General features: G+C 45.7%; 1 protein-coding gene across 2 annotated transcripts in view; it reads left to right on the top strand.

Moving 5' to 3' along the window:
* Positions 1–791: 791 nt before the first annotated feature.
* Positions 792–22,718, top strand: part of PHLPP2 (PH domain and leucine rich repeat protein phosphatase 2) — a 33,168-nt gene continuing 11,241 nt past the window's right edge. Inside the window, exons 1-12 of one of the 2 annotated variants that reach the window (XM_051629830.1) lie at positions 792–911; positions 1,173–1,417; positions 7,386–7,519; positions 9,455–9,645; positions 10,406–10,531; positions 11,622–11,776; positions 15,419–15,565; positions 17,944–18,174; positions 18,870–19,072; positions 19,573–19,633; positions 20,359–20,454; positions 22,420–22,575. In XM_051629830.1, the coding sequence (XP_051485790.1) occupies positions 792–911; positions 1,173–1,417; positions 7,386–7,519; positions 9,455–9,645; positions 10,406–10,531; positions 11,622–11,776; positions 15,419–15,565; positions 17,944–18,174; positions 18,870–19,072; positions 19,573–19,633; positions 20,359–20,454; positions 22,420–22,575 (1,865 nt within the window). Of the gene's footprint in view, positions 912–1,172; positions 1,418–7,385; positions 7,520–9,454; positions 9,646–10,405; positions 10,532–11,621; positions 11,777–15,418; positions 15,566–17,943; positions 18,175–18,869; positions 19,073–19,572; positions 19,634–20,358; positions 20,455–22,419; positions 22,576–22,718 lie in introns of those variants that run through there. The other variant, XM_051629831.1, reaches the window with a different exon arrangement.

The raw sequence follows: 22,718 nt of genomic DNA, 5'->3' as shown, positions 1-22,718 counted from the left end.
CTTGGCAGCTTTAACCTTGCTGGTAACCTTGTCTGTCAGTACCTTGTTTTTAAATAGGAAACTCCTCCTGGTACCAGAGAACTCGGAGACAGCCTCGGCGCCCTCCCGGCTGCGGGGCCCGGCCCGGGGGCAGAGCCGCAGCCCTGCCCGACCGAGGGCTCGGCTGGGCCGGGAAGGAGGCAGGAAATGTTGAAGGGAAACATCTTTGAACCGTTAAGTGTTTGGCGCGGTAATAATGCCAATGATAAGGCCGAGAACAACATCGGGGCTTAGCTCTCTGAAATAAGGCCGGGAATTTGTGTAGGAAGAAAAGAAACACGATGCTGAGTTTGGGACCGCTGGTGATTACGGGGCAGGGAGGAGGTTTCTGCCGGGGTCGGTCCCGCAGGCAACAGCAGCAGCTGCCTCCCAGCAGCCCGAGGGCTCGGGCGGCTGCAGAGCGGGGGGAGCAGCCCCGGGCCGGGACCCGCCGTGCCCCCCGCCCCGGGCGGCTCAGAGGACACGGGTGCGGGGCGGCCGCTCTCCCGTTCGCCCCTCGGCCTCGGGGCACCTGTGCGCCCTGCAGCGCCGGGAGGGCGGAGCCCCGGGGCTGCCCTCCTGCGGAGGCTGCCGGGCGGGCCGGGGCCGGGGCCGCAGCCGGGGCCGGGGCAGGGGCCGGGACCGCCCGCCCGGACCCTTCCCCGCCCGCCCCGCGCCCGGACCCGCCGCTGGGGGCGGGGCCCCGGCCAGCGGAAGCGCGCGCCCTTCCGGGGCGGGGCCGGGCGGGGCCGCCGCTGCTCGGGACGGCGGCGATGGGGGAGGCCGGGCCGGGCCCCGGGCCGGGGCCGCGGGACCCGCCGGAGCCGCAGGAGGAGGCGGGCGGGGCGCGGGGGGGCCGGGCCGGGCCCCGCGGCGCCATCCGGGTGCTGAGGGTGAGGAGCGGCCGGGGCCGCGCCGGGCGGGGCGGGACGAGCCTCGCAGCGGGGGCCGCCGCGACCTTGACGGGGCGGCCGGGGCCGGGGCCGGGGCTGGGGGCTCTCCGTGTCCGCGGAGCTCCCGCCGGCTCCTGGCGGGCGGTGCCGAGGCGGGGCTGTGCGGGGCTGTGCGGGGCTGTGCCGGCCCTGCCCGCGGCGGAGGGCGGGCGGGCCGCCCCGCAGGCAGCCGCTGACGCTCCGGTTTCTGCTGCCCTGCAGAGGAACGTGAAGCGCAACGGGAGCAGGAGCTGCTTAAACAGGAGTCGGTTTGGTTCCCGTGAGAGGGACTGGTTGAAAGAGGACGTCGGACGAGGCTGCGTGTATGTTTATGGAAGAGACTCTTCGGCTTCGGGGTCTTCAGACCTGCGCTTGGTCCTCTGCACAGCGGACACACCCGCATCCGAGATCTGTGATGGAGAAGGGCGGAAAAACCTCTATGTGCAACTTCACGGAGACCTGGTCAGGTAAGGGCTGAGAAAGGACACGCGGGAGGAACGTTTGCTGTGGTCTTGCAGGGCTCCGTCGGCTGTGTGCCCGGGCAGGAGCAGGGAGCGCTGGTTCGTAGCAGTTAGCTGCAGCCTCGAGTAATGCAATTCACAGCAACGAGTTCGTGGTGCACATCCTAGTTATGCCATCGGTGTTTTAGCTTGGGGCGTGGGGGTTTGGCTGGTGCTCCAACCAGAAATATGTCCTCACTTTATAGGTAGAGGCTGTGGTTCATATGCTCCTCTATTATGTTCTACACTGTGAATATTTTACTGTCTGGAAAGCTTAAGCTGTTTAAGAGATTGCAAACAATTTTTCTGGGGCGTTGAAACATCTCAGGTACTTTCACAGTTGTGTCATCTAATATTTATGTGTCAGTAATTATTTTTCTAAGAAGAGATGCTAGGTAAGTAATTAAAGGTAGACAGAAAGATAGTGCAGTGAGGGTTATAGAAAGAAGGCTTAAGCTTCACATTATATTATTTAGGCTGAAAATAAACAGCTCAGAGTTTAATATGTATGACCTTTATGCTGTGAGTGTGTTACAGACTCCTCTTGCTTTACAAGCTCCCATTACGTTGGTTAGGATTTAGACTTTTCACTGATAATGGATTTAAGACACAATTATAAAATTGGCAGTCCTGTTCTCAGGGGGAAAAAATGCTGTGGTCTTCTAATTTGGAGGCCAAGCAGCAGAGACACCACACACTGAACAGGACTAGTGGCAGATTTTGATAGTGAAACAAAAGTCATAAATTGTATGTATCCAGAATTTAAAAGCATGGCAAGTGTTTGATCAGGTGCAGAGAGGTAGTGCTAGTGGTGAGAGAGGCAGAGAATAGGATGTGGTTAAAGCTGACTGTTGAAAGCAGTGATTTAGAACTGTTTGCCTTCCCCAGCCTGGTTAGCTGAACCAGGGATAGGTTAGTTGGAAGTAAGGTATGAGGATAGATGGACACTTGAACGTAGCCATCAAGGCAGCTGAAGATCTCCATTCATTGCTTGAAGAATTTATAAGGAAATGGACTTGGTTTGGACCCTACCAGTGTGCAGATTTTCCAGCACTGGGAAAGAAGAGCAGGCCCTTTACTGCAGATGATAGGTAAAGCTTGTAGATGTGTTCGGAAGAGGAACATTAGCTCTTAAATGGCTTTTGTTCTTGTGCTGGGTAGCCATGCCTTTGATTTGTAGCAGGCTTTGCACTGGATTAGCAAGTTAGTCCTGGTAACACTGTTTTGGAAGCAACTACTGAGTTGCAAATGTTTATTTCCCACCTTTGTTTTGTCTTGGTGTATCAAGCTCTTTGTCGAGCTTTGTCTTAAATACAATGAAGAGTTCTTGACTAGAGTGTGTCTGTTCCCTGTAATTTTCAGCACGTTTGCTACAGAAGAGATTCCAAAATTACTTCCCACTTGGGGTGTTCTCTAGAGAAATGGGAGTTACCAGAATTGCTTCAGTGTTGCCTCTGTTGGTCACAGGACGCGGCTGAATGGAACCTGCTTGCATGTCCACAGGAGGATGACAGAATGCTCAGGATATCCCCATGCCCTGTTGAGATAATTCCTTCATTCAGCAAAGCTTGCTGATGAATATAACGTGTTTGCAAATACAGATTACTCACATAAGCATCTGATTGCATTTTACTGTAGGCACACTTGTCTCCCAAACAACTTCTGAATTCTTTATCCTTTTAATATCAGTAGGTGACTTTCAGAAGCTGAGTGGGGCAAGGACTGATTTGGCACCTGACTCAGAAGACTGAAAGCTGAACAGTAGATGGAAGAATAACAGAAACCTTGTTTGTGTATTCACTTTAAATGTTCAGTGGTGTCCTTGTGAGCATTTTGTGTTTCCCTTTCAAGTCCATGTACAGGGGAGTCAGTTTCTCTCAGAACTTTATTTTCATCTACACAGTGCACCTCAAGGATCATTAGAGCCCTCCTAGCTAGGATCTTCCTTATGTTAGCATCCTGTCATACTCAGAAACTATACATTCTTGCAGAGGTAGGGGGATTAAACGAAAGTAGGACAGATACCTTCTTTGGTCTGGACACCCCTCACAGAAAATTTTTAAACTGCAAAGATTTGAAAACTTGACTTGCTTGTGAAGAAGAGCTGCAGTTGCAGCAGGAGTTGTGGAACTATTCCTACTGTCTCTGTGCTCTTTGTGCCCTCACTTAGTGGAGCTGCTTCTCTGACTGCTGGAAGTGTCCAGTTTGTGCCAAGCAGCAGCTGCTGTGACAGGCAGGGTGTTTTGTCTGTGCTGCCAGTCAGTGTGTGTTGCAGATGCATTGTACTTGGCTGGTGTGGGTTTCACAGCACGGTGCTTTCTCTCAAAGGGAGAGGGTTCTTCCACCTCAGGATTTAACTGTTGCCTCCCATCAGCCTTGGTCACATTGGTAAAGAAATTCTGCATGGAAACTGCCTTTCCAGATACTGGTTTTGGTTTTCCCTTCTCTGGCCTATCCTAGGTTCTGTTAGTGAACCACACGGCCCTTGGCAGGGGCTTGGAGCAGTGACTGGCTCAGTCAGGCCTCCGGAGGCATCGCGCTCCCCTCCTGGATTGAATGTGGGTCTGTAGCTGAGGAGCCAGTTTGTTCATGATGTTATCAAGGAGCCCCGTGCTGGACCCGTGGGTGTCATTAGCTAAAGGCCTGAGGACACTGGCCTTCCTGGGCCACAGACCAGCTTAGGGGCAGTGCCAGAGGAGCACCTTCCCCCAGGGCTCCACGCTGGGCAGGAGCACCAAGCCATGCTGCCCTGCCGAGCCCCCTGCCGCTGCTGCCTGCCTCCTTGTGCCTCCTTCGGTGTAGGGGCACCAGGGATTAGGTAGGGGATTAGGTTTACAGCTGCTAGTGCTGCTTTTTTTACATGCCTTTTTAGAAAACAGACAAAACTGAGGGCACTGTGGTTTGTATCTGCAAGAGGCATATCAGTTTGATTTATGTGGACAAGAAAGAGTTGTTCAAATTAGCAGTAATTCCTGCTGAAGTGAAAGATGAGAAGAATAAAAGTAATGGAAAAAACAGATCTCATCTCCAGAAAGGGCAAGTGTGGTAGGGTAGAGCATCCAGCTTTTCTAGGAGCGTAGTCCACAGTACTGTATCTCAGAGTGTTGAGCAACCTATAGAACTGTAATTTAATTTGTCATGTGAAAAGTGCTTATCCCTTACTCCTTTAAGGTTACTCCTGAATTCTGATGTGCAAGAAGTGCATTGTTCAGTCTGTACTTGCAGAATCCTCCATTCATTCAGCAACCAAACTGTGATGTTTGAGTGGTAGTTTATTTTCCATAGGAAATTTAAATGCAGGCTTCTTGAAGTGTTCTTTTTGTGAGTGACATTCAAGCATTTATGCTTCCTGAGCTCTGGGTCACATGCTGTACGAGCTGTTTTCTGGCAAGTGTAAGGCTTTAATAGCAGAAGAACTGGAATCTGAAGGTAGTCTAGGGAACCTTAGGCAGCGTATTTGGAGATCTAGGAAAGTATCTCCTATTCTTACATTCTGCACTGAAAGGTATAGAATACATCAGGGCTTATGGCATTGGAAGTCAGCATTGTTCAGTGCAATCTCTTATTTATTCCAGTTTCTAGTAGCTTGCCTGTTGCAGGAGATGGGTACACAGGTTTGACATTTTCAGGATTACCTCAGAAAGCTCTTTTGAAAGTTTGGTGTCATGTTTACTGCTATCTGTAGCAAAAATAATTAATACAGAGTGATACTGTAAACAAATTAGAAATTTTGTTGGTTTGGACTATAACTTAAGGAGTTACCCTCTTTCTGATCCACAAGTCTTATGTGTGAATTGAAAGAGTTGCAATGTATATGCTTGAGGTACCCGAGGTCATTTTACCTCTTGAGGTGTGTCCCGTTGTCTACAAAGAAAGTCTGGATGACTGGATACTTGTAAATGGTGCCTGTTTGATTAAATCAGTTCTGCCTTCGTTATGAGATGGCATTTGAAAAGCTGTCAGTAATAGTGGAAATACCCATTGGATACTCATTAAAAAGAATCAGAAATATTTTCGTTCTCCAGATAAGAAGCAGCAGAAGGGTTGTGACATACAATAGTAAAACACTTCACTTTAATACCTGCCATAGAAGGTATTGATGTGTTCAAGTTAACAAAGTTTAGTAGAAAACAGGTCTTACCAAACAAACTTGATCTTGATGCTTTGAAACTTCAAGCTTGGTCTCCAAAAGCATTAGTCATTTGTTGCAGTGTGTGGTGTTGGACAGGGCTCAGAGCAGCCTGATCCAGCCAAAGATGTCCCTGCTCATGGCAGGAGCATTGGACTGGATGACCTTTAAAGGTCCCTTCCCACCCAAACCCTTCGGTGAGTCTGTTTGATGTCATTGGTAAAAAGCAATGCACAAACCAGTAAAACCCGTTGGCTGATACCTTACAAATTGGAAATTGTTGCTCAGTGTAGGCATGTTTTTGGATGGGAGTAAGAGAATGTCTGGATGAGGAAAGGTCCATGCACTGCTGGGCTGCCCTGTTAACAACCTGCAGCTAAAGGGAAGGCACAGGGAGACTGATGAGCTCTGGGGTGTCAGCGCAGCAGGTTCTGGGTGGTTTGCCATGCTGTGTGCTCTGGAACAGGCTGCTTTTCAGCACCTCCAGATAGATCTGTGTACAAACCAAGTGCACTAAACACAGGAGAGCAGAGACAGGAGGCTGTAACTTGCAAAAACTGCAATTCAGGAGGACTCATGGATTGAAGGGATATGAGCGAAAGTGCTTAATAGTCAAGAGCAGGTTTGACCTGGGAATATAAATACTGCTGAGTAACACCAAGAAGCCTCTGTAGGATTTTGTGTGGTCACTGCATAGGTACAGAGAGCAGCCGTGGAGCATTTACAGAATGTTGGTAAGCTAAAAAAGAAATCAGTGGTAAAAGTTATTTGGAGTCAAAGTAGGCCCACCCTACTGCAAGCAGATTTTAAAAACACATTGCGTCTCACCTGGAAAAGGAGGTTTGAAATCATTAGTCTCGTGGTTTATAAATACCACTTTAAAAGAGAGGTGAGGTCCAGTGACTGTGATCTGAAGGCAGGCACCTTCAGAGTAAAAATGAGGATTTTTAGTGGTGGGTAATGAGTCAATCACTGGAGCAATTTATTTTAATTCCCATCTTAGATTTTCAGTGCTTTATCTTTTACATTAAGATTTTTTTCCATAAAGTAAAACTTCTGATTTACCAAGAAACTGTGAGTTTTATTGCAGAAAATAACAATTCAGTGTCTCTGGAAGAAGTGAGATGAGAGGATCAGAAAACATCTTTTCTGTTCTGAATATATTAACCCTGAAGTTTCAGAAGAACTTTCTCTTATTGCCATTTATTCAAGTTAGCCACTGAATCCTTCTTGTGATTGGTTGTAGTTCTAAAAACATGTCTTATTTAAATGTACTGTTGGGGTGTATTTGCCAAAGCATGAGAATCTTGCACTGATAAGAGCTAAAGAGAATGAGAAATTTATATTTTCTTTTTAGAAGTCATTCTTCAGGAGGATTCTCATATGCTTTTCTTCCAGCTGCATTTGGAAGAGAAATTTAAGTAGAGTTCTTTTGTATCTTTCAGTCATTATACATGGATTTTTAAAACTATTTGGTGTCTGTGTTTTTTGCAGTATTTCTGGGTTTGTTTCTTGCCATTGTTTCCTCCTGATGCTTCTTAACTCATGGAATGAGAATCATCACCATGGGTTGTATGGCTTGTGCCTATTGCTTTTCCTCTCCATTTCCCTTCTGCAACATAATCCTTCCACGGCTACAGTCCGTAAGTGCTCCTTGTCAAGCAGGAAGCACAGACCCCAAGGATGCTCCTTTTCAGAGGAGCAGAACAAGCAGTAGGTCAGGATTGCACTTGGCACTTCAGCTGCAGTGAGACTTGTTTCATCTTTTTTTATGTTCTCAAACTACTTTCTTGTATGTTTTGACAGGAGGCTGGAGCCCACAGAGAAACCCCTTCAGATTGTGTATGACTACTTGGCTGGGTTGGGTTTTGATGATCCTGCCAGGATGCAGGAGGAGGCAGCCAACTCTGACCTCAGCTGCATGATTCGCTTTTTCAGTGGTAAGAAACAGTGTGTGAGCTGTTGCTGTTCCTGTTGGGTTCATTGATGGTTACATCAAACACCCAAAGTACCAGGAAGCATTTCTTAAAATAACAAGTTTTCAAGATTAATAGAAAAACCCCACAATTCTGTTGTGCTCTGGAGACAATTCTGTCTGTGACTTGAGAAACAACAGCTGCACAGGAAGACATGGGACTGCTATGCTGTGTTCTGTTTCCCATGTAGTGACAAGTGCCTTAGAGCTCCTCATGGGATCAGAAACATACTGCAGTTCAGTCTAGATAAGCCTGAGGACTGTATTCCCAATGGGGGAGGCTTTTGCTCAGTGGAAGCCCCTTGGAGGGCAGCGACCAGGCTGGATGAGGCAAGCTCAGAGACCAAGTATTATGGGGTCTTTATGTGCTTCAACAGCAGATCCCATGCAAGAAGCTCTCCAGGGCCATCAAACTGTTTATCTGTGTCAGATGTGAGAGGTGTGAATTGTGGAGGGTCACACACTTTCTCTGCTGGGGAATTGTCTTGATTCCTTGTGTTTCTACAGCTGGAGTCTGTAACTTGTGAGGAGCTGTCGGAGGTGCTCCCTCTGTCTGGTGATGATGCCCCGTGTCCTTGCTCTCCAGGGGAAAGCCTGTGCTCGCTAATTCAGGGCCAAGCTCAGGAGCTGCAGGGTGACAGGTGCTTGCCTGTCCCTAGAGGTTAAGACCATTCTTGCTCATAGCTTGAGGAGTTGTGGAACAGGTGGGATTCTGAGTAGAAGTCCTTGAACATGGCCCCTGGCTTTTCCTTGTGCTAGGACGCAGCTGTTGTGCATGTTCAGAGAGGATGGGGAAGCTGGAGGACTGGTGTTGCTTCTTGGTAATACCTGGTGGTTGGAGCAATGCTGCTATGGCAGGCAGTGAAATACTACTTCTGGTCCTGTAACACTGCTTTCTTACAAGTCTGGGGCTGGTCTCTCAGCTTGGTGAAAGCCAAGCAGTGTTTTCTGTGGATGATGAGTTTCTCACTATTGAAGGACATCTTATGCCAAACTTCATGTCCCTGAAACAAAGAAGCTTTTGTAAGTAAACAAACAGCTAAGGATTTCAGCTCAATTCAGCCTGGTATAGACATCAAGACAATGCTTTAAATCTGGCAAGCTGAAGACCCTGATTCTAACTGAAACAGTGTAACAGCTTCAGTCCTCAGTCACTTTTTGCTCCTACTGAAATTTGGAGTATGGTTTGTGTCCGGAAGTGGGACACACATTCTATTAGCAACTTCAAAAAAAAAAAATGGATCCTTTCCTGAGTAAAACAAAGGACCCATTGCCAGGATCTGTCTTAGGGGTTATTTAGAATAAAATAAAATACAAATTTAATAGGAGACTTTTAATGCTGGAAAATCAAAAATCCATCAGGTCAGGCTTAATCCTGTTCTTTAAAGGATTCAATTAAGTGGCTGTCTGGGAAATTTTCCTTACCAGTAAGATCATATAAACAGTGGACAGAATCTTGAAAAGCATTTTGGAAATGTATCATTATCTTGGGGAAAAAAAAAAAAAAAAGGAAGGGGCACTGCTGGGGGAGGAGGTGGGATGACCTAAAAGTAAATGTATATGCATTAGATGGCTGAGGTAGGATTCTGCTTTCCTGGTTAGACTAATAGCTGGCAGTGCACACAGCCCAGCTCTAACAGTCAGTGCTTGAGTCCTTTCACTTTCATTATCTTCAGGGAAATAACTTTATTCTGTAGCTGATTTTCCAGGCCTCCCTTTAAAGCCCAGTAGAAGCCACTTATTTGATGGGTTTTGTGACTTTAGCTCAACAAGAGTTTGAAATTGCTTTTCTATTGCATGTGAACGAAGGGTGTTCAGCAAGTTTATGTTGCTGTTTGTACTCAGAGCTGAGAATGAAGAACAAATGGAAAGTAAGTACTGCTGTCCCCTTTTTCTTCAGAAAAGCCAAGCCAAGTGGAGCAGCTGGATCGCATCCTGCTCTCTGGAGTCTACAGCGTCCGCAAAGGAAAGACCCAGTTGCACAAGTGGGCAGAGCGGCTGGTCGTGCTCTGTGGCACCTGCCTGGTGGTCTCCTCAGTGAAGGACAGCCACGTGGGCAAGGTGCACATCTTGCCCCTTGTTGGAGGGAAGGTAAGACTGTTTTCTTAGCTTCCTGTGGATTAGGAAGGCAGCAGGGATTATAATGATGAGTATTATCCACAAGAGGTTAATCGAGGCTTTTGTAACGAATTACTGCATTAACATGTGCAGAGTTGTACAACCCTTTTCTGCTTGTTTTGCTTAGTTTGTATTCTTAAGGCGAATAAAACGAAGAGACACAATTTCTGCTTTCACATTAGTAGCCAGTGTTGTAAACAGGCATTCTGGAAATTATTGATATTGGGATCTACTTCAGCAGGAAGATATTAAGAAGGATTTGGCCTTTCAATACTTAAAGGAGGCTTCTAGGAAAGATAAGAAAGACTTATTTTCAGTAGGGCCTGTTGCAAGAGGACAAGGGGTATAAAAGAGGGTAGATTTAGACTAGATATAAGGAATAGTTTCATTACAATGAGTGTGGTATAGCACTGACACAGGTTGCCCAGAGAGGTGGGAGATACCACATCCCTGAAAACATTCTGGGCCATCTTGGATGGGACTCTGACCAACCTGGTTGATTGAGGATGTCCCTGCTCACTGCAGGAAGAGTGGACTAGGTGACTTTTAAAGGTCCCTTCCTACCCAAATTATTCTGTAATTCCATGATTCACATCTGTGTTTCTCTCCAATAACTTTACAACTGTGTTTTCAGCAAAATGTAATGTTACTGGTAGTTGGTAACATGTCACTCTAGATCCATTGTGATTGCAGGAGTTCAGGCAGCCAGTTTGATTCAGCTCTCCCCTTGCAGGTGGAGGAGATGAGACGTCGGCAGCACACCCTTGCTTTCACATCTGCTGGAGCACAAGCTCAGACCTACCACGTGTCCTTTGGAACACTGGCCGAGTGTCAGCGGTGGCACCGTCAGGCCTCCACGGTGAGGCCCTGGGGCTCCAGGGAGTTGGGTGGTGGGTACAGGGGCAGGGGGTTTCTGATGCAGGCAGAGATGAAGCTAGGATGCCAGAGAAAGTACCCAGGACACTTTCCAGCTTTCTTAATGTCTTACATGCTCAGGACTAGAGATTTTCTTTCAGCTGTCTCTGTCTGTGAGTGTTGAGCACTAGATCTACATTTTTTTCACCCCTGCTGCACCTATTGAGAGTAACTAATCACAGCTCACTAGAACAGAGCCCAGGGACTGGTGACTTTACAGCCGAAGGGGTGAATAAATTGCACCTGTAGAATCTACCTGGACTGTGGCCTGGGCTGGCTTGAGGCTACACTGGTAGGTTTGAGTTGACACAGGTGATAGGTCAGCAGGGGAAGTGCAGTTTGTTCAGAACTGTGTTCTTACTCCACTTTGAAGTACAAATAGATGGCTGTAGCTTAGTGCTGAACCACACTTGGATCTTGCATGAAATATGAAATTAGTTCAGGATAAAGCAGGTCTTAAAATCTGGCATGAAACACCGAAGACCGTGAAGCAAAACATACTTAATGAAAGGAGATCTGATATTTGTAAAGTCCTCATGAAATGTTGCAAACCCATCATTTATGAAGCCTTTTCATCGTAACAGGTTATGTTTCTAATATCAGATGCTGCATAAGCTAACAAAGGAAAGTCAGAAGAAGTAACTAGGCCAAGCAGAGGTTCTGTAAACCTTCAGTTCTGAACTGGAAAGTCAACTGCTTCCTGTGCTGCTTGCATCTTTGGGAAGCACTCAGAGGTCATGCTTTCTCAGCAGTTTCCTCAGCCAAGAATCAGGTTTTCTCCATTAGATTGGCTCCTTTATGGGCTAGCTTTTGGGCAGCACCTGTTGCACATACAAAGCAGGGCTCTCCATGTGTCCTAGTTAGAATCCAGATACACCTCCTTGTTGGGGGCTTGCAGAAACAGTAGCCAATCCTGCATGGACTCTACCTGGTGGGTGCAGTGGGGTTTTCTTGCAGATTGTTTAGTGCTTGCATTTTCCGTTAGACTTCCAGAGAAACACTGTTGCAAAGCTGCAGCTCTTCCTCCTTTTCAGGTGGTGTCAATGCGACTTAGCATGGTTGATCTTTCATGCTACAGCCTTGAGGAAGTACCAGAGCACCTTTTCTACAGTCAAGACATCATCTACCTCAACCTGCGACACAATTTCATGAGATCAAGTGGAGCGGGGAGTCTCGACTCTCTTTGCAGGTCTGCAAATAATTGTTTTTCTTCTACATTTGGAGTTCTTGACGTGTACATCCAGGGGTGAAGAGGAGGGAGTGTATTGCCCGTTCTCATAGGATGGTGATAAGATTGATCTTCAGGAAGCTCTGACAGATGAAAGGGCTATGAGGCAAAGCTGAACAGCACAGGCAGGCATCACCTTCCATCAGTTTACAGTATTCGTTAACTCCCTCCCAGAGATTCTTTGTGCTAAGTTTGCCCTGAGATGAAGCTTGTGGAGCAATATGCCGTTTGTATGGACAAGATCCAGTAGTAACATAAGGCTGCTCACTAAACAGATGACATTTTGGGGTATAAAATAAAAGATGAGGGAAAGCATAATGCAGCTGTTATGGGTAAATGTTTGTAGGAAGAAGTGCAGATCTGAAAAAGCCTGTTTTGGTAAAGGTCTTAATGTCATGTGCACTTGGACTTGGCAGAGGGCCTGTGAGACTCCAGCTTTGCTTTGGGAACTTGTAATGGTCTGCTTTTAAGAGAGTAGCAGTTGTGTGATGGCATGGAAACATGATGTAGTCATCTTAGGTAAGTGAAGGAGTCTTACAAAAATATTTTATAATTAATTGCTGAAAACTGTAAAAATCTAGAGGAAGATCAGTCTGTTGACACTTTAGCCATGCTAAAAAAACATTCAAGAAATTGCTCTACGCATTTCAGAAGCTGTTAGGAAGCCTGTAGCAACATTGTCAAGTGTCTCTGTGTTCAGAATACACTGTGTCTTAAGAAAAATGTCTTTGGGAAAACTTTGCAAAACTGCAGGTTTTTGTTTTGGTTTGGGATTTTTTTGTTGTGTTTTGTTTATCTCCAGGGGCCAATTACCAGGTTATTTCATTCTTCCTACAGAGTAATGAGATGCCAAGTATCCGTGAGGGTGTGCAGGGGAAAAAAAATTGCTCACCTGTGGGAATTCTTTGTGGTGTCACTGAGACCCAGTCTAATCTGGTTTTGTTTTAATTCTAAACTTGTTTAAATGTTTTCTAACTGCTGAATTATAATATGTTTTGTTATTGGAAAAGCTGCTTAAAATAATTCAAGATTTTGCGTTCTACTTCTCTCTTCAAATACATTGTATGATGTTTAAAACCATGTCAGAATTTAATTTTCTAAAATGCGGTATCCTTGGTCCACAGGGTCAGCAAAGGGGCTTGACATTTCTTTTGACCTTGCATGTAGTCAACAAGAGATCTGACATGTCAGAAACTCGGCTCTTTTCCTGGCAGTGACTATGTCCGATGAAGCTGAAATCCTCAAACAAACAAAAGCCATAAAAGAAGCCCTCACTTCACACAGTCTTGAATAAACAGGTAGCAGTAGGTAGCCCACATAAGGCTGCTCGTTGCCTTTTGAAAAGATTTTCTTTCTGAGGTTTTCAGGATATTTATCAGGTCACAGCCCCAAATGAAGAAACTTGCTCACTTGCAGTAGCTGTTACCAGTGCCTAGAGATTGACAGTTCCCAACAGCAGAATTTTTGGCAATGATAAGGGCTCTTCCTCTGAGGAAATCTTTGAAGCTGTAGGAGTTTAATTAGCTATAACTATAATAATGGAACAAAAATAATTAAAACGAAGAAGTTAAGCAAAGGAATTAAATAACCCCACCTGTTTCCTTACGTCTCCTAGCTTGTTTTTTATGTAGCTTGCTGTCTTTAAGTATCTCTCTCTCCTGGAAAACATTGTCAAGTCTTATGTTCATTGATAAGTGTGTGTGTGCACATGCATGTGTACACATCTGCATGGTTGTAATCACCATTCTAGCTGGCTGATAACGCAGTTGCACTGGGATGCTTTGGCAGCAGAGCAGGGGTTTGTGTTGAACTGGAAATGTTTCGGGCCAGCAGCAGTTTGGGCTGCTGAACAGAGGCTGCTCATCCCTCTCAGAATTCATCGCCGTGTTTCCATAGCTCCTTGCTGTAGTCTCAGGGTGCCCTGTGGGAGCACAGACAACACTTGATAAGCCGTAATGATTTTGAAATCCTGATTCTGTATAATTCATGGATCATGCCAACAACTTGCATATTCCAGAGCTGGGTTTGCATTCCATTCCATTTATGATTCAAAAACCTGAGAACTCTGGTGCGTCCTAAATCTCTTGAAGTTGAACCAGTTCATGAGAAAGTTCAAATCTGTAGGTTTATCCTCATTGTTTCCACCTTTTCCATTATTGTTATGAAGTTCTGTGTGCAAGTTTCTGATTTTTTGATTGTTATTAGTTCTTTGCAACATACGTTCCCTTTAGGAAGACTCTTACAATACACCATTTTTCTCTTTGTCTTCCAGTTGTGTCAAGAGAGTCTATGACTGCAGCAAACAGAAAATGGCTGTGCCCCTATTTGTGTGACAGGGTGCTTTCTCAAAGCAAACAACCCATGTCCAAGTTTCAGATATGGTCCCTCTTTAAAAAAAAACAAAGAAACAAACAAAACAGTCCCCCAAAGATTGTAAAGCAAAATTAAGAATTATAATGCATTGATGCATTGTTCCTACACAGAGAATTCCAAGTATTCTGAATCTGAAACAGGAATTGCTATAAAGAAGAAAAAATTTCAAAGCCTTTCAGTCTTCTACTTTAAGACATCTCAAGCTAGTAGTGATGTTCTCACTCAAGCCAATTAACATTGCTTTTGTTACCTGTATTAAAGCACTTGCTTCAGTTTAAGAGATACTCACCATAGTAAAAAATACAGTAGATGGAGCAGATGAGCTGTATGTGTCCAAGAGACACTTCTCCAGTACAGTACATTAGATTCACAATTTTCTCATAAAAATATTATACTAATTTCCCCACTGAATTAATTTCTGATGGTTCCAGTTTGGGATGGGGAAGTGATTAATTGGAGAAAAATACTTTCATTTCTTGTGGAGAGAGGTAGGAACTCTTTGAGAAGAACCTCTTGCCTATTGCCCCAGCCCTTTCTCAGTTTCATTTCTCTGGACCTAGCACAGTGACAGGAGCTGGAACAGGCACCCATCTGCTGGCACAGCTGGGGCTGTAGGGACTGTGAAGGCTGTGTCAGTACTTTCTGGCTGTGCCTGAGGTACAGTCTGCCAAGCAAGTGGCACTTTAGACATGGGATCTCTTCCAAGGACCCCTGGGTGCAGGTCTTCCTGGTGTGAAGGCAGCATTTCCCTGGATTTCCCTTTTGCAGCTCTGCTGGGCCTTCTGTTGTGCCCAGCTGGAAAAGGGCTTTCCCCTCTTCTGTTTTATCCTCAGAATAGTTGAATTTAATGTTTTCAGCTCCTGTTTTCACAAGCTGCATAACTGTAGACTGTTACTCTAAATAATTCTTGGAAGGTAGTTTTTTAACTGGGTATTCTTAGTCTCCTTGATCTTAGTAACAGCCACTAGTATGAAGCCTGTCAGGAATCGGGCTAGAAGGTTGTTACCAGTTTCTACAGCAAAACCCTTGTATTTGATGACTTTCAGCATTACCACTGAGATGCAAAATATCAGTGACTTAAAACCAAACTTGTGCAGAAACTGCCATAATGAGTTAGCTGACTGTATCACCAGTGTACAAAGACTTAAAAATTCTTCATGACCGGTTTTGTATGTTTTTGCTTTGAGACCACGGAGGTTTGTGAGTTAACTATAGTGTTCCTGCCGATAGGTTTTCTCAGTTGAAGAGCCTGAACCTGTCTCATAACAGACTGGGAGAGTTTCCTGTGTCACTGTGTGAGATCTCAACTCTGACAGAGCTCAATGTTTCCTGTAACGGTCTTCACGACTTGCCAAGCCAGATTGGCAAACTGCTGAAGTGAGTATTTTGTTTTCATCTGTGGTCATCCATGGTGCTTTGATTGAGCACAGCTGAGGTGAACGTGCTGCTGATGAGAGTAGGAGTGCAGGGGCAGCCTTTTCCACCAGTGAAGACTGAATAAGGGATTTGACTCCAGCAGAAGGTCGAAAAAATTGCACCTGATTTCAGATGCAGTTCCCTAGGCACTGCTAGTAAAATGTTGCAGCTGTTGATGTAGAAAAGATGAGGAAACATGATGCAAATTCACAGAATCATTCTGATTGGAAGAGACGTTTAAGATCATTGAGTCCAACTATAACCCAGCTCTACCAAGTGAAATGCTTAAACCATGTTCCTAAGCAGCACATCTATACATCTCTTAAACACTTCCAGGGGTGGTGATTCAACTACCTCCTTGGGCAGCCTGTTGTTGCAGTGTTTAATTACTCTTGCAGTGAAGAAATTCCTTCTAATATCTAATCTAAACCTCCCCTGGTGCAGCTTGAGTCCATTTCGTCTAGTCTTGTTGTTGTCGTCCTTGTTACTTGGGAGAAGAGACCAATCCCCACCTCTCTCCAGCCTCCTGTCAGGGAGTTGTAGGGAGCAAGAAGGTCTCTCCTCAGCCTCCCTTTTTCCAGGCTAAACACCCCCAGGTTCTTCAGGTGCTCCTCACAGGGCTTGTGCTCCAGACCCTTCCCCAGCTTTGTTGCCCTTCTCTGTTCATGCTCCAGCCCCTCAATGTCTTTGTCGTTGTGAGGGGCCCAAAGCTTGACCCCAGGACTCAAGGTGTGGCCTCACCAGAGCAAGCAACTACCTCCCCAGTCCTGCTGGCCACACTATTTCTGATACAAGCCAGGATGCTGCTGGCCTTCTTGGCCACCCTGTCACACTGCTGGCTTGTGTTCAGCCAGCTGTCAGTCAACACCCCCAAGTCCTTTTCCTCTGGGCAGCTTTCCAGCCATTTTTCCCCAAGCCTGTGTGGTGGTGTTGTGGCTGAAATACAGGACCTGACACTTGTCCTTGTTGAACCTCATACAATTGGCCTCAGCCCATTGATCCAGCCTGTCCAGGTCCCCTGTAGAGCCTTTCTACCCTCAGGCAGATCAGCATTCCCTCCCAATTTAGTATCTTCTGCAGATTTACTGAGGGTGCATTCAGCCTCCTCATCTAGATCACCGATGTTAAAGAGAACTGGCCCCAACACTTGAGTTCCTAGCTGGATGCTCTCAGGCACTTCCCTGGTGACTAACCAACCAGTGACCCATGCATCTTTTGCTGCTCTCTTCTTTGCCTTTGGACTTCTCATTACTGCTTCATCACTACCTACCTGAAAGGTTAACAGTGGATAATAATCTGAGGAGTCCAATATGTTGGTATTGAGGTGTTGGTTCACTGGCACTTTCTTTTCCTCCAGCTTGTATTTTTAAAAAAGGAGTATCTGCAGTGTCAAACCAGCTCAAACGAGGACTTGCAGCTGCACTGGATGCCAGCAGCTCATTGTCAGAGTGATTTTTTTGCTCACATGGAAACTGTGAGCAAAAGACTGGATGCAGGCTCACAGTTTTCAGAGGTTTATAACTTAGTCAGGGGTCCAGTCATCTTCATGACCCCTCAAGTCCTTATTCCTAAGAACTTTTTGTGCCCCCAGATTGCATTTCGACCATTACTAAACACTGTTCAGAAGGTTCTTTGTTGGAACATAATCATGATGAGGGAATGGTATTTGGGGAGTCTGAATCTCAAAAACCATGCAAATTTAAAAAAAAAACTTGCAACAGGAAGCTTCCCTGTTTCTTTTCTGAGTGTCTGAAAGGACAACTAGAATGTAAAAATCTGTTACAGGGCATTACTGTGGTAGCAATTGTGATTACACTGTGCCATAAGTGCCATAAGTGGGAAAAAGTGCCACAATAGTGGTATGAGATTCCAGCGATTAGATGACGAAGGTGCAGTTGATTTTTATTGCTTCTTATAAACAGTTCTGTACTGTTCCTGCTGTCACTTTGGGTTTCAGTTTGTCATAGATGTTTTAAAGACAGTCCAGCATGCTAAGTGAGAAGTTCTTAATTTGTAAAAAAACCAAGTGATCAAGTAAATATCATTTACAACCTAAGTCCTAATTTGTGTTTTGCTTATGTTAACTTGCAATCTTTGGCACAACTGGAAGTTTACTTCCAAAATAAGTTGGGAACTATTTGGCATTGCATACAGAGAGTTCCAGGTCTATTATATGCAGTAATTTTATGTGTATAAGAATAAAATAAGATGTTAAGTACCTTTAAAAAATTACCACAGTGAGGCCAGCTAGCTATGGAGGAAATTCACTGAAAATGTTAAACGTGACATCCACTTTGCTCTTTGCTGAATTATCCACTCTCTCTGTTTCACTGCTGCAGTCTCCAGACCTTCTGGCTCGATGGGAATTTCCTCACTTCCCTACCAGAAGAACTGGGAAGCCTGCAACAGCTTAGCTGTCTTGGGCTTTCCTTCAATAACTTCTGTGAACTGCCAGCAATTTGTGAGAAACTCGTCCTCTTGGACAAATTATCCCTGGCAGGGAACTTACTGGAGACACTGGACCTTGCAGTGCTGACCCGCATGAGTCACATCAAAAGTGTGGACCTGAGGTAAGGGGGAACTTGCACACGTGTATGAAGCAGATTGCTGCTTTCCTTTCACACCAGAGGAGCTGTCCAACTTGAATAGTACGTGTTGCAGTAAACTGGGTGGAATTTATTTTCTCTCACTGATTCTTTACTGATGTAGCTTTTAGGGAGTTCTATTCTGAGGGTGTGCAGAACTGAGTTAGAGAAACAAGAGTAGCTGAAGCTACTAGTTTCCTCTTTTGATACGCTGTTACCATGAGCTTTGGTAGATCTTTGATCTCTCCTACCCTTCTCTGCCTTCCCCTCCTCCCCCTGAGATGTGATCCTGATTCTTCAGGCTGCCAACTGCAAAGCTCTCAGAGAGACAAAAGAGCTTTCTGCCTGCGGGAGGGCAGTCAGGTATCTAGTCTCTGCATTAGCTTCATGTGTCGGTGCAAAGCAGGTGGCCTGGCTTCTGATTTCTAGACTGTTCTTCCGAATCTCAAACTGGGGAATGAGTAAGACAGTTTCACATAGAAGTGTAGGCAGAGGAAGTGTTTTCCTTTGTATTCGCTGCCTGAAATCTACCATTGCTCCTCACATTTCCCTGTGCTCACTTCTGGCATTACTCGTCACCAGAACTCTTCCTTTCCTCTTCTGCCTCCTCTCTTCTTACCCCTGTCCAGTGATCAGAGTCCTATTTTCTGACTTTGTAACTCTTACCTCTGAGTGTTTAGGCTGAACAACCTGAAGAGAGCAGCAGCTGACACTCTGGAGGGGAACAAATCTGTGACTTACCTGGATCTACGAGACAATCAGATGACAGATCTGGATCTGAGCTCTCTGGGCAGCCTGGAGCAGCTGCACTGTGAGCGGAACCAGCTGGAAGAGCTGACGCTGAGTGGCTTCTCCCTTCGGGCCCTCCACGCCAACAGCAACAGTATGTCTTTGCCTGCTCCACCTGCCTTCTCCTTTCAAGCACTGGGAACAAAGGAAAACAGCCCCTTGCCCTCACACCCCACACACAAAGTTCTTACTCTGGTGTTGTAGCAGTGAGACAGTATGTGATGGGCTTTCTGGGGTCAGCTCTGAGGCGTCACAGATCCGTGTGTGTGCACAGGCTGTGACAGAGGGAGGTGGTGGTGCTGAGTTACTATCCAAGGAATTCGTCTTTCAGTGAGATCTGTATGGGGGTCCACATATAGAAGTACAGTTCTCCCTTGTTCTGGTGCCCCACGTGGCAGATGGAGAAATGGGATAGCAAGAAGCTGTAGTGGCAGATGTATGAAGTGTGGACTCTATCTTGGGAAGAATGAGTAGACACCTTGAGTATCCATACAGTAAGACTGTGAGTCTCATTTACTAGCTAGTCTGTCTGCTTCTCTGTGCTGTTTTCCCTCTGAAACTCTGTAATTGTAATTATTTGCTTTACTTCATCAGGTCTGACAGCTGTCAATATTTATCCAGTTCCTGGTCAACTAACATGTCTAGAACTCTCTCAGTAAGTGACTGTACACCACAGAATATAAAGCAAGTATCTGGACCGCTTTGCTGTTTCTTTTCAGAATTTTTTTTAAACTTTTTAGCTTTTGAAAGGGTTGAGAGTAATTGAGGGAAGACACTTGGTCTTCACAATAGAGCTAGCAAGCCCAGCACTGAAGAATTACTAGTTTCCTAGACTAGCAGCCTGTCTAAACCAGTATGACCTGTCTAGGTGACTGGCTGTCCTTCAACTCTAGGTTGTAATCAGCAAAAAAAGCCAAGCAGGGACCACTGAACTTGTGGCAGCTTACTGGCCTGGACAGTGGGCATCTGTGGAGTAAAGACGTAAAGCAGCTGCCAGTGATCTCTGCTGTTGGCTTCGTTGCCTTTGTCTGCCCTTGGAGCACGTTGTGAGACTTGTAAGGTAGGATGCCCAGAGGACCTGATCACCTTTTGCTGCAGTTCTGGGATGAAGCACAGGTAGCCTGTTCTGCTGGTGTCAGCACTGCAAACAAAAAGCCTGACTATCAGAACCTTGCATCAATACTTCTGCCAGCTGTGCACCAGCCCAGTCTGCATTACACAGCTGGCCATGGGATAATTCCACGTGACTAGTTCAGATACTGATGTTCATTTTTTGCCAGTTGCTTTTGATTTGGCTGTCAATAATATCATGCAGCATTCAAACAGGGTACGTTCCATATGGAGTGCTGGAGTCTAGCTTTTCCCCCTTGCTTTTCTCAGCAATCAACTGCAGTGTGTCCCAGACTGGGCCTGTGAAGCAAAGAAACTGGAAGTTTTGGATGTGAGCTACAACCTCCTTGTGGAGCTTCCGTCAAGGTCAGCAAACCTTCTTGTTATACAGAGCTGAGCTTTGCTCTCTGGTGAGCTGACTGAGGAGACCAGCAGTCCTGTTCCAGTTGCTTTGGTCCTCGTTGTACAGAGATACACTTACTTTCTCTGTGCAGCGTCGAAAATACATTGTATTCAAATGTTGGAAAGAACTGACTTCCAAGTCAGCGTCTTGAATGAGGGGCCAGGTAATTTCATTCTGTGCTTTTGGCTTCTCCTGCAGCTGCTTGCACCTGAAGTAGACCAAACTGTGATTTATTGGTGTTATAGAGTGTCTGTGAACAGAGCTCCTGGGTGAGGCCCTAATATACCTTGCATTGCCCTGCAGAGATTTCATCTGGTACCATTCATAGGGAGAGGTGCAGTGTAACTGATCTCAGAGGTAGCTTTCACAACACAACATCAGCCACCTCCTTTCTCCCTGTTTCCCTTTCATTTTCTGCAGAAACATGGTAAAAGGGAGCCAAGAGCTAATGTAATTTTGCTGATACTTACAGTGACTTCTCCACGGCACCAGGGATATTGTGTGAAGGAGCAAAGCACAAACGTTCCCAGCGTAACAAACGTGTCTGGTGGGGGGTGATTGGGATGGACACAGGGTGAGCTATATGGAAATGGAAGGGCAGGATGGATCCCAGTGGAGAAATGCAGGGAGCTGGTGGAAGCAGCTAAAGCAGCAGGTGCAGGAAGTGATCTTGGCAGTGACGCTCTAATGGGGCCAGAGACAAAACTACATACATGAAAGGCAAGAGGAGGATTTACCAGGGATGTGATAACAGGAAGTTAGAACAGAATTGTAGCCATGCCAATGGATGAAAAAGCCCACATTTTAAGTATGTTATGCAAGAAGAACCTGCAGAATTCAGACAGAGAAATACATATTCTAAAAAGAAGTGTAAGTACTTTTAAAGATTCCTAAGTGCTGGAGTTAACTCTGTCCCTCAGGGATCTTTTCCAGTATGTTTTTGTCATCAGCACTGTAAGTATGTCATGTGTACAGCTTGAACTTTGCCAGCATTGAACTTCAACCATTGATCAGGTTGATCCAGCAGACTAAAGCTTGAAGTGCCTCTCATAAGGGGATATAGTTCACTGTGAACTTGTCTTTTACACATAGTTATCCAAAACCAGAATTGCATCAAAGTGGTACTTGACAGTGTTGAGTGGAGATACCCAAGCCAGCTCTGGGTGAGTCAGCTTGAATAAGGAAATTGGTGTATCTGCACTTGAATGTTTTCTTTCCCCCATTATAATTAGCTTTGAGAAGTCACAGCACACAGAAAGAAACTGAATTAATTGGCCTGTATGGAGCAATGCACTAATGCAGCTTTCATGCATCAAAGTATCATTTCATGCTTCAAAGCAGTTCTGTACAGGGCTCTCAGAATATAGTCCCAAATTATCACCTCACCCAAATGAGCAGGGTGGCTCTAGGCTATGTCCAGATGTGTTCAGATATCCTTTCTCAAAATTCCTGCAATAAATCCTCTGCAATTTTTGGGGATAGAGGCCTTTCCCTTCAGTAAAGACTCGGTGCTGGAGAATCTGACAACAGCCTCAGAAGCAATACAGGAGTGCTAAGCAGCCTGTTGAAGCTCTGAATTTCCGTTGGCACAGGGGAGGTGCTTCTTTCTGCCTGCAAGTGAAAACAGGCATTTAAATCAGTCCTTTGTGACTTCTATTCTTTCTTGGCTGCCTGAGAGATGTTAGGCATGTGCACACAGACTGGTACCACAGGTTCTGACCTGCAGAGGCATAGGGGGACATGGAGATGCACTTGCAAGCTTTTGGGTGGCTGAGGCACCTTTCCTCACGTGGTTTGATGGATCAGTGTATTTTGCTTTTTCTCTGCTGTACAGTCAGACTGTAACAGATTCAATACTACCCTTTCCCACTCTGTGGATGTGAAGAGGGTGAATCAAGCTGACAAGAGAAAACCCTGTGTCTTTCTAGGATCCTCAGCAGCTTGAGCCTTCGGAAGTTGATGGTGGGACACAATCGTCTGCAGACCCTTCCACCTCTTCTGGAGCACATTCCACTTGAGGTGCTGGACCTTCAGCACAACCTGTTGACTAAGCTCCCAGAGACACTCTTTGTCAAGGCTCTGAAGTGAGTAGCAGTATCAAGTATCTTTTGTCTGCATTAACCTGTAGAGGCTGGTTGGCATCTGTGGGACTGTCCTTGCTAGGTGCCATTTGCATAAGAGATAACGAGGTGTGCACTTTATGAGGAGATAACTCAGGTGCCATGAA

This window comes from Apus apus, chromosome 11, assembly GCF_020740795.1.
Source record: "Apus apus isolate bApuApu2 chromosome 11, bApuApu2.pri.cur, whole genome shotgun sequence".
Lineage (NCBI taxonomy): Eukaryota > Metazoa > Chordata > Aves > Apodiformes > Apodidae > Apus > Apus apus.
The sequence above is the reverse complement of the archived record's forward strand: the minus strand, read 5'-3'. Positions and strand labels throughout refer to the sequence as shown.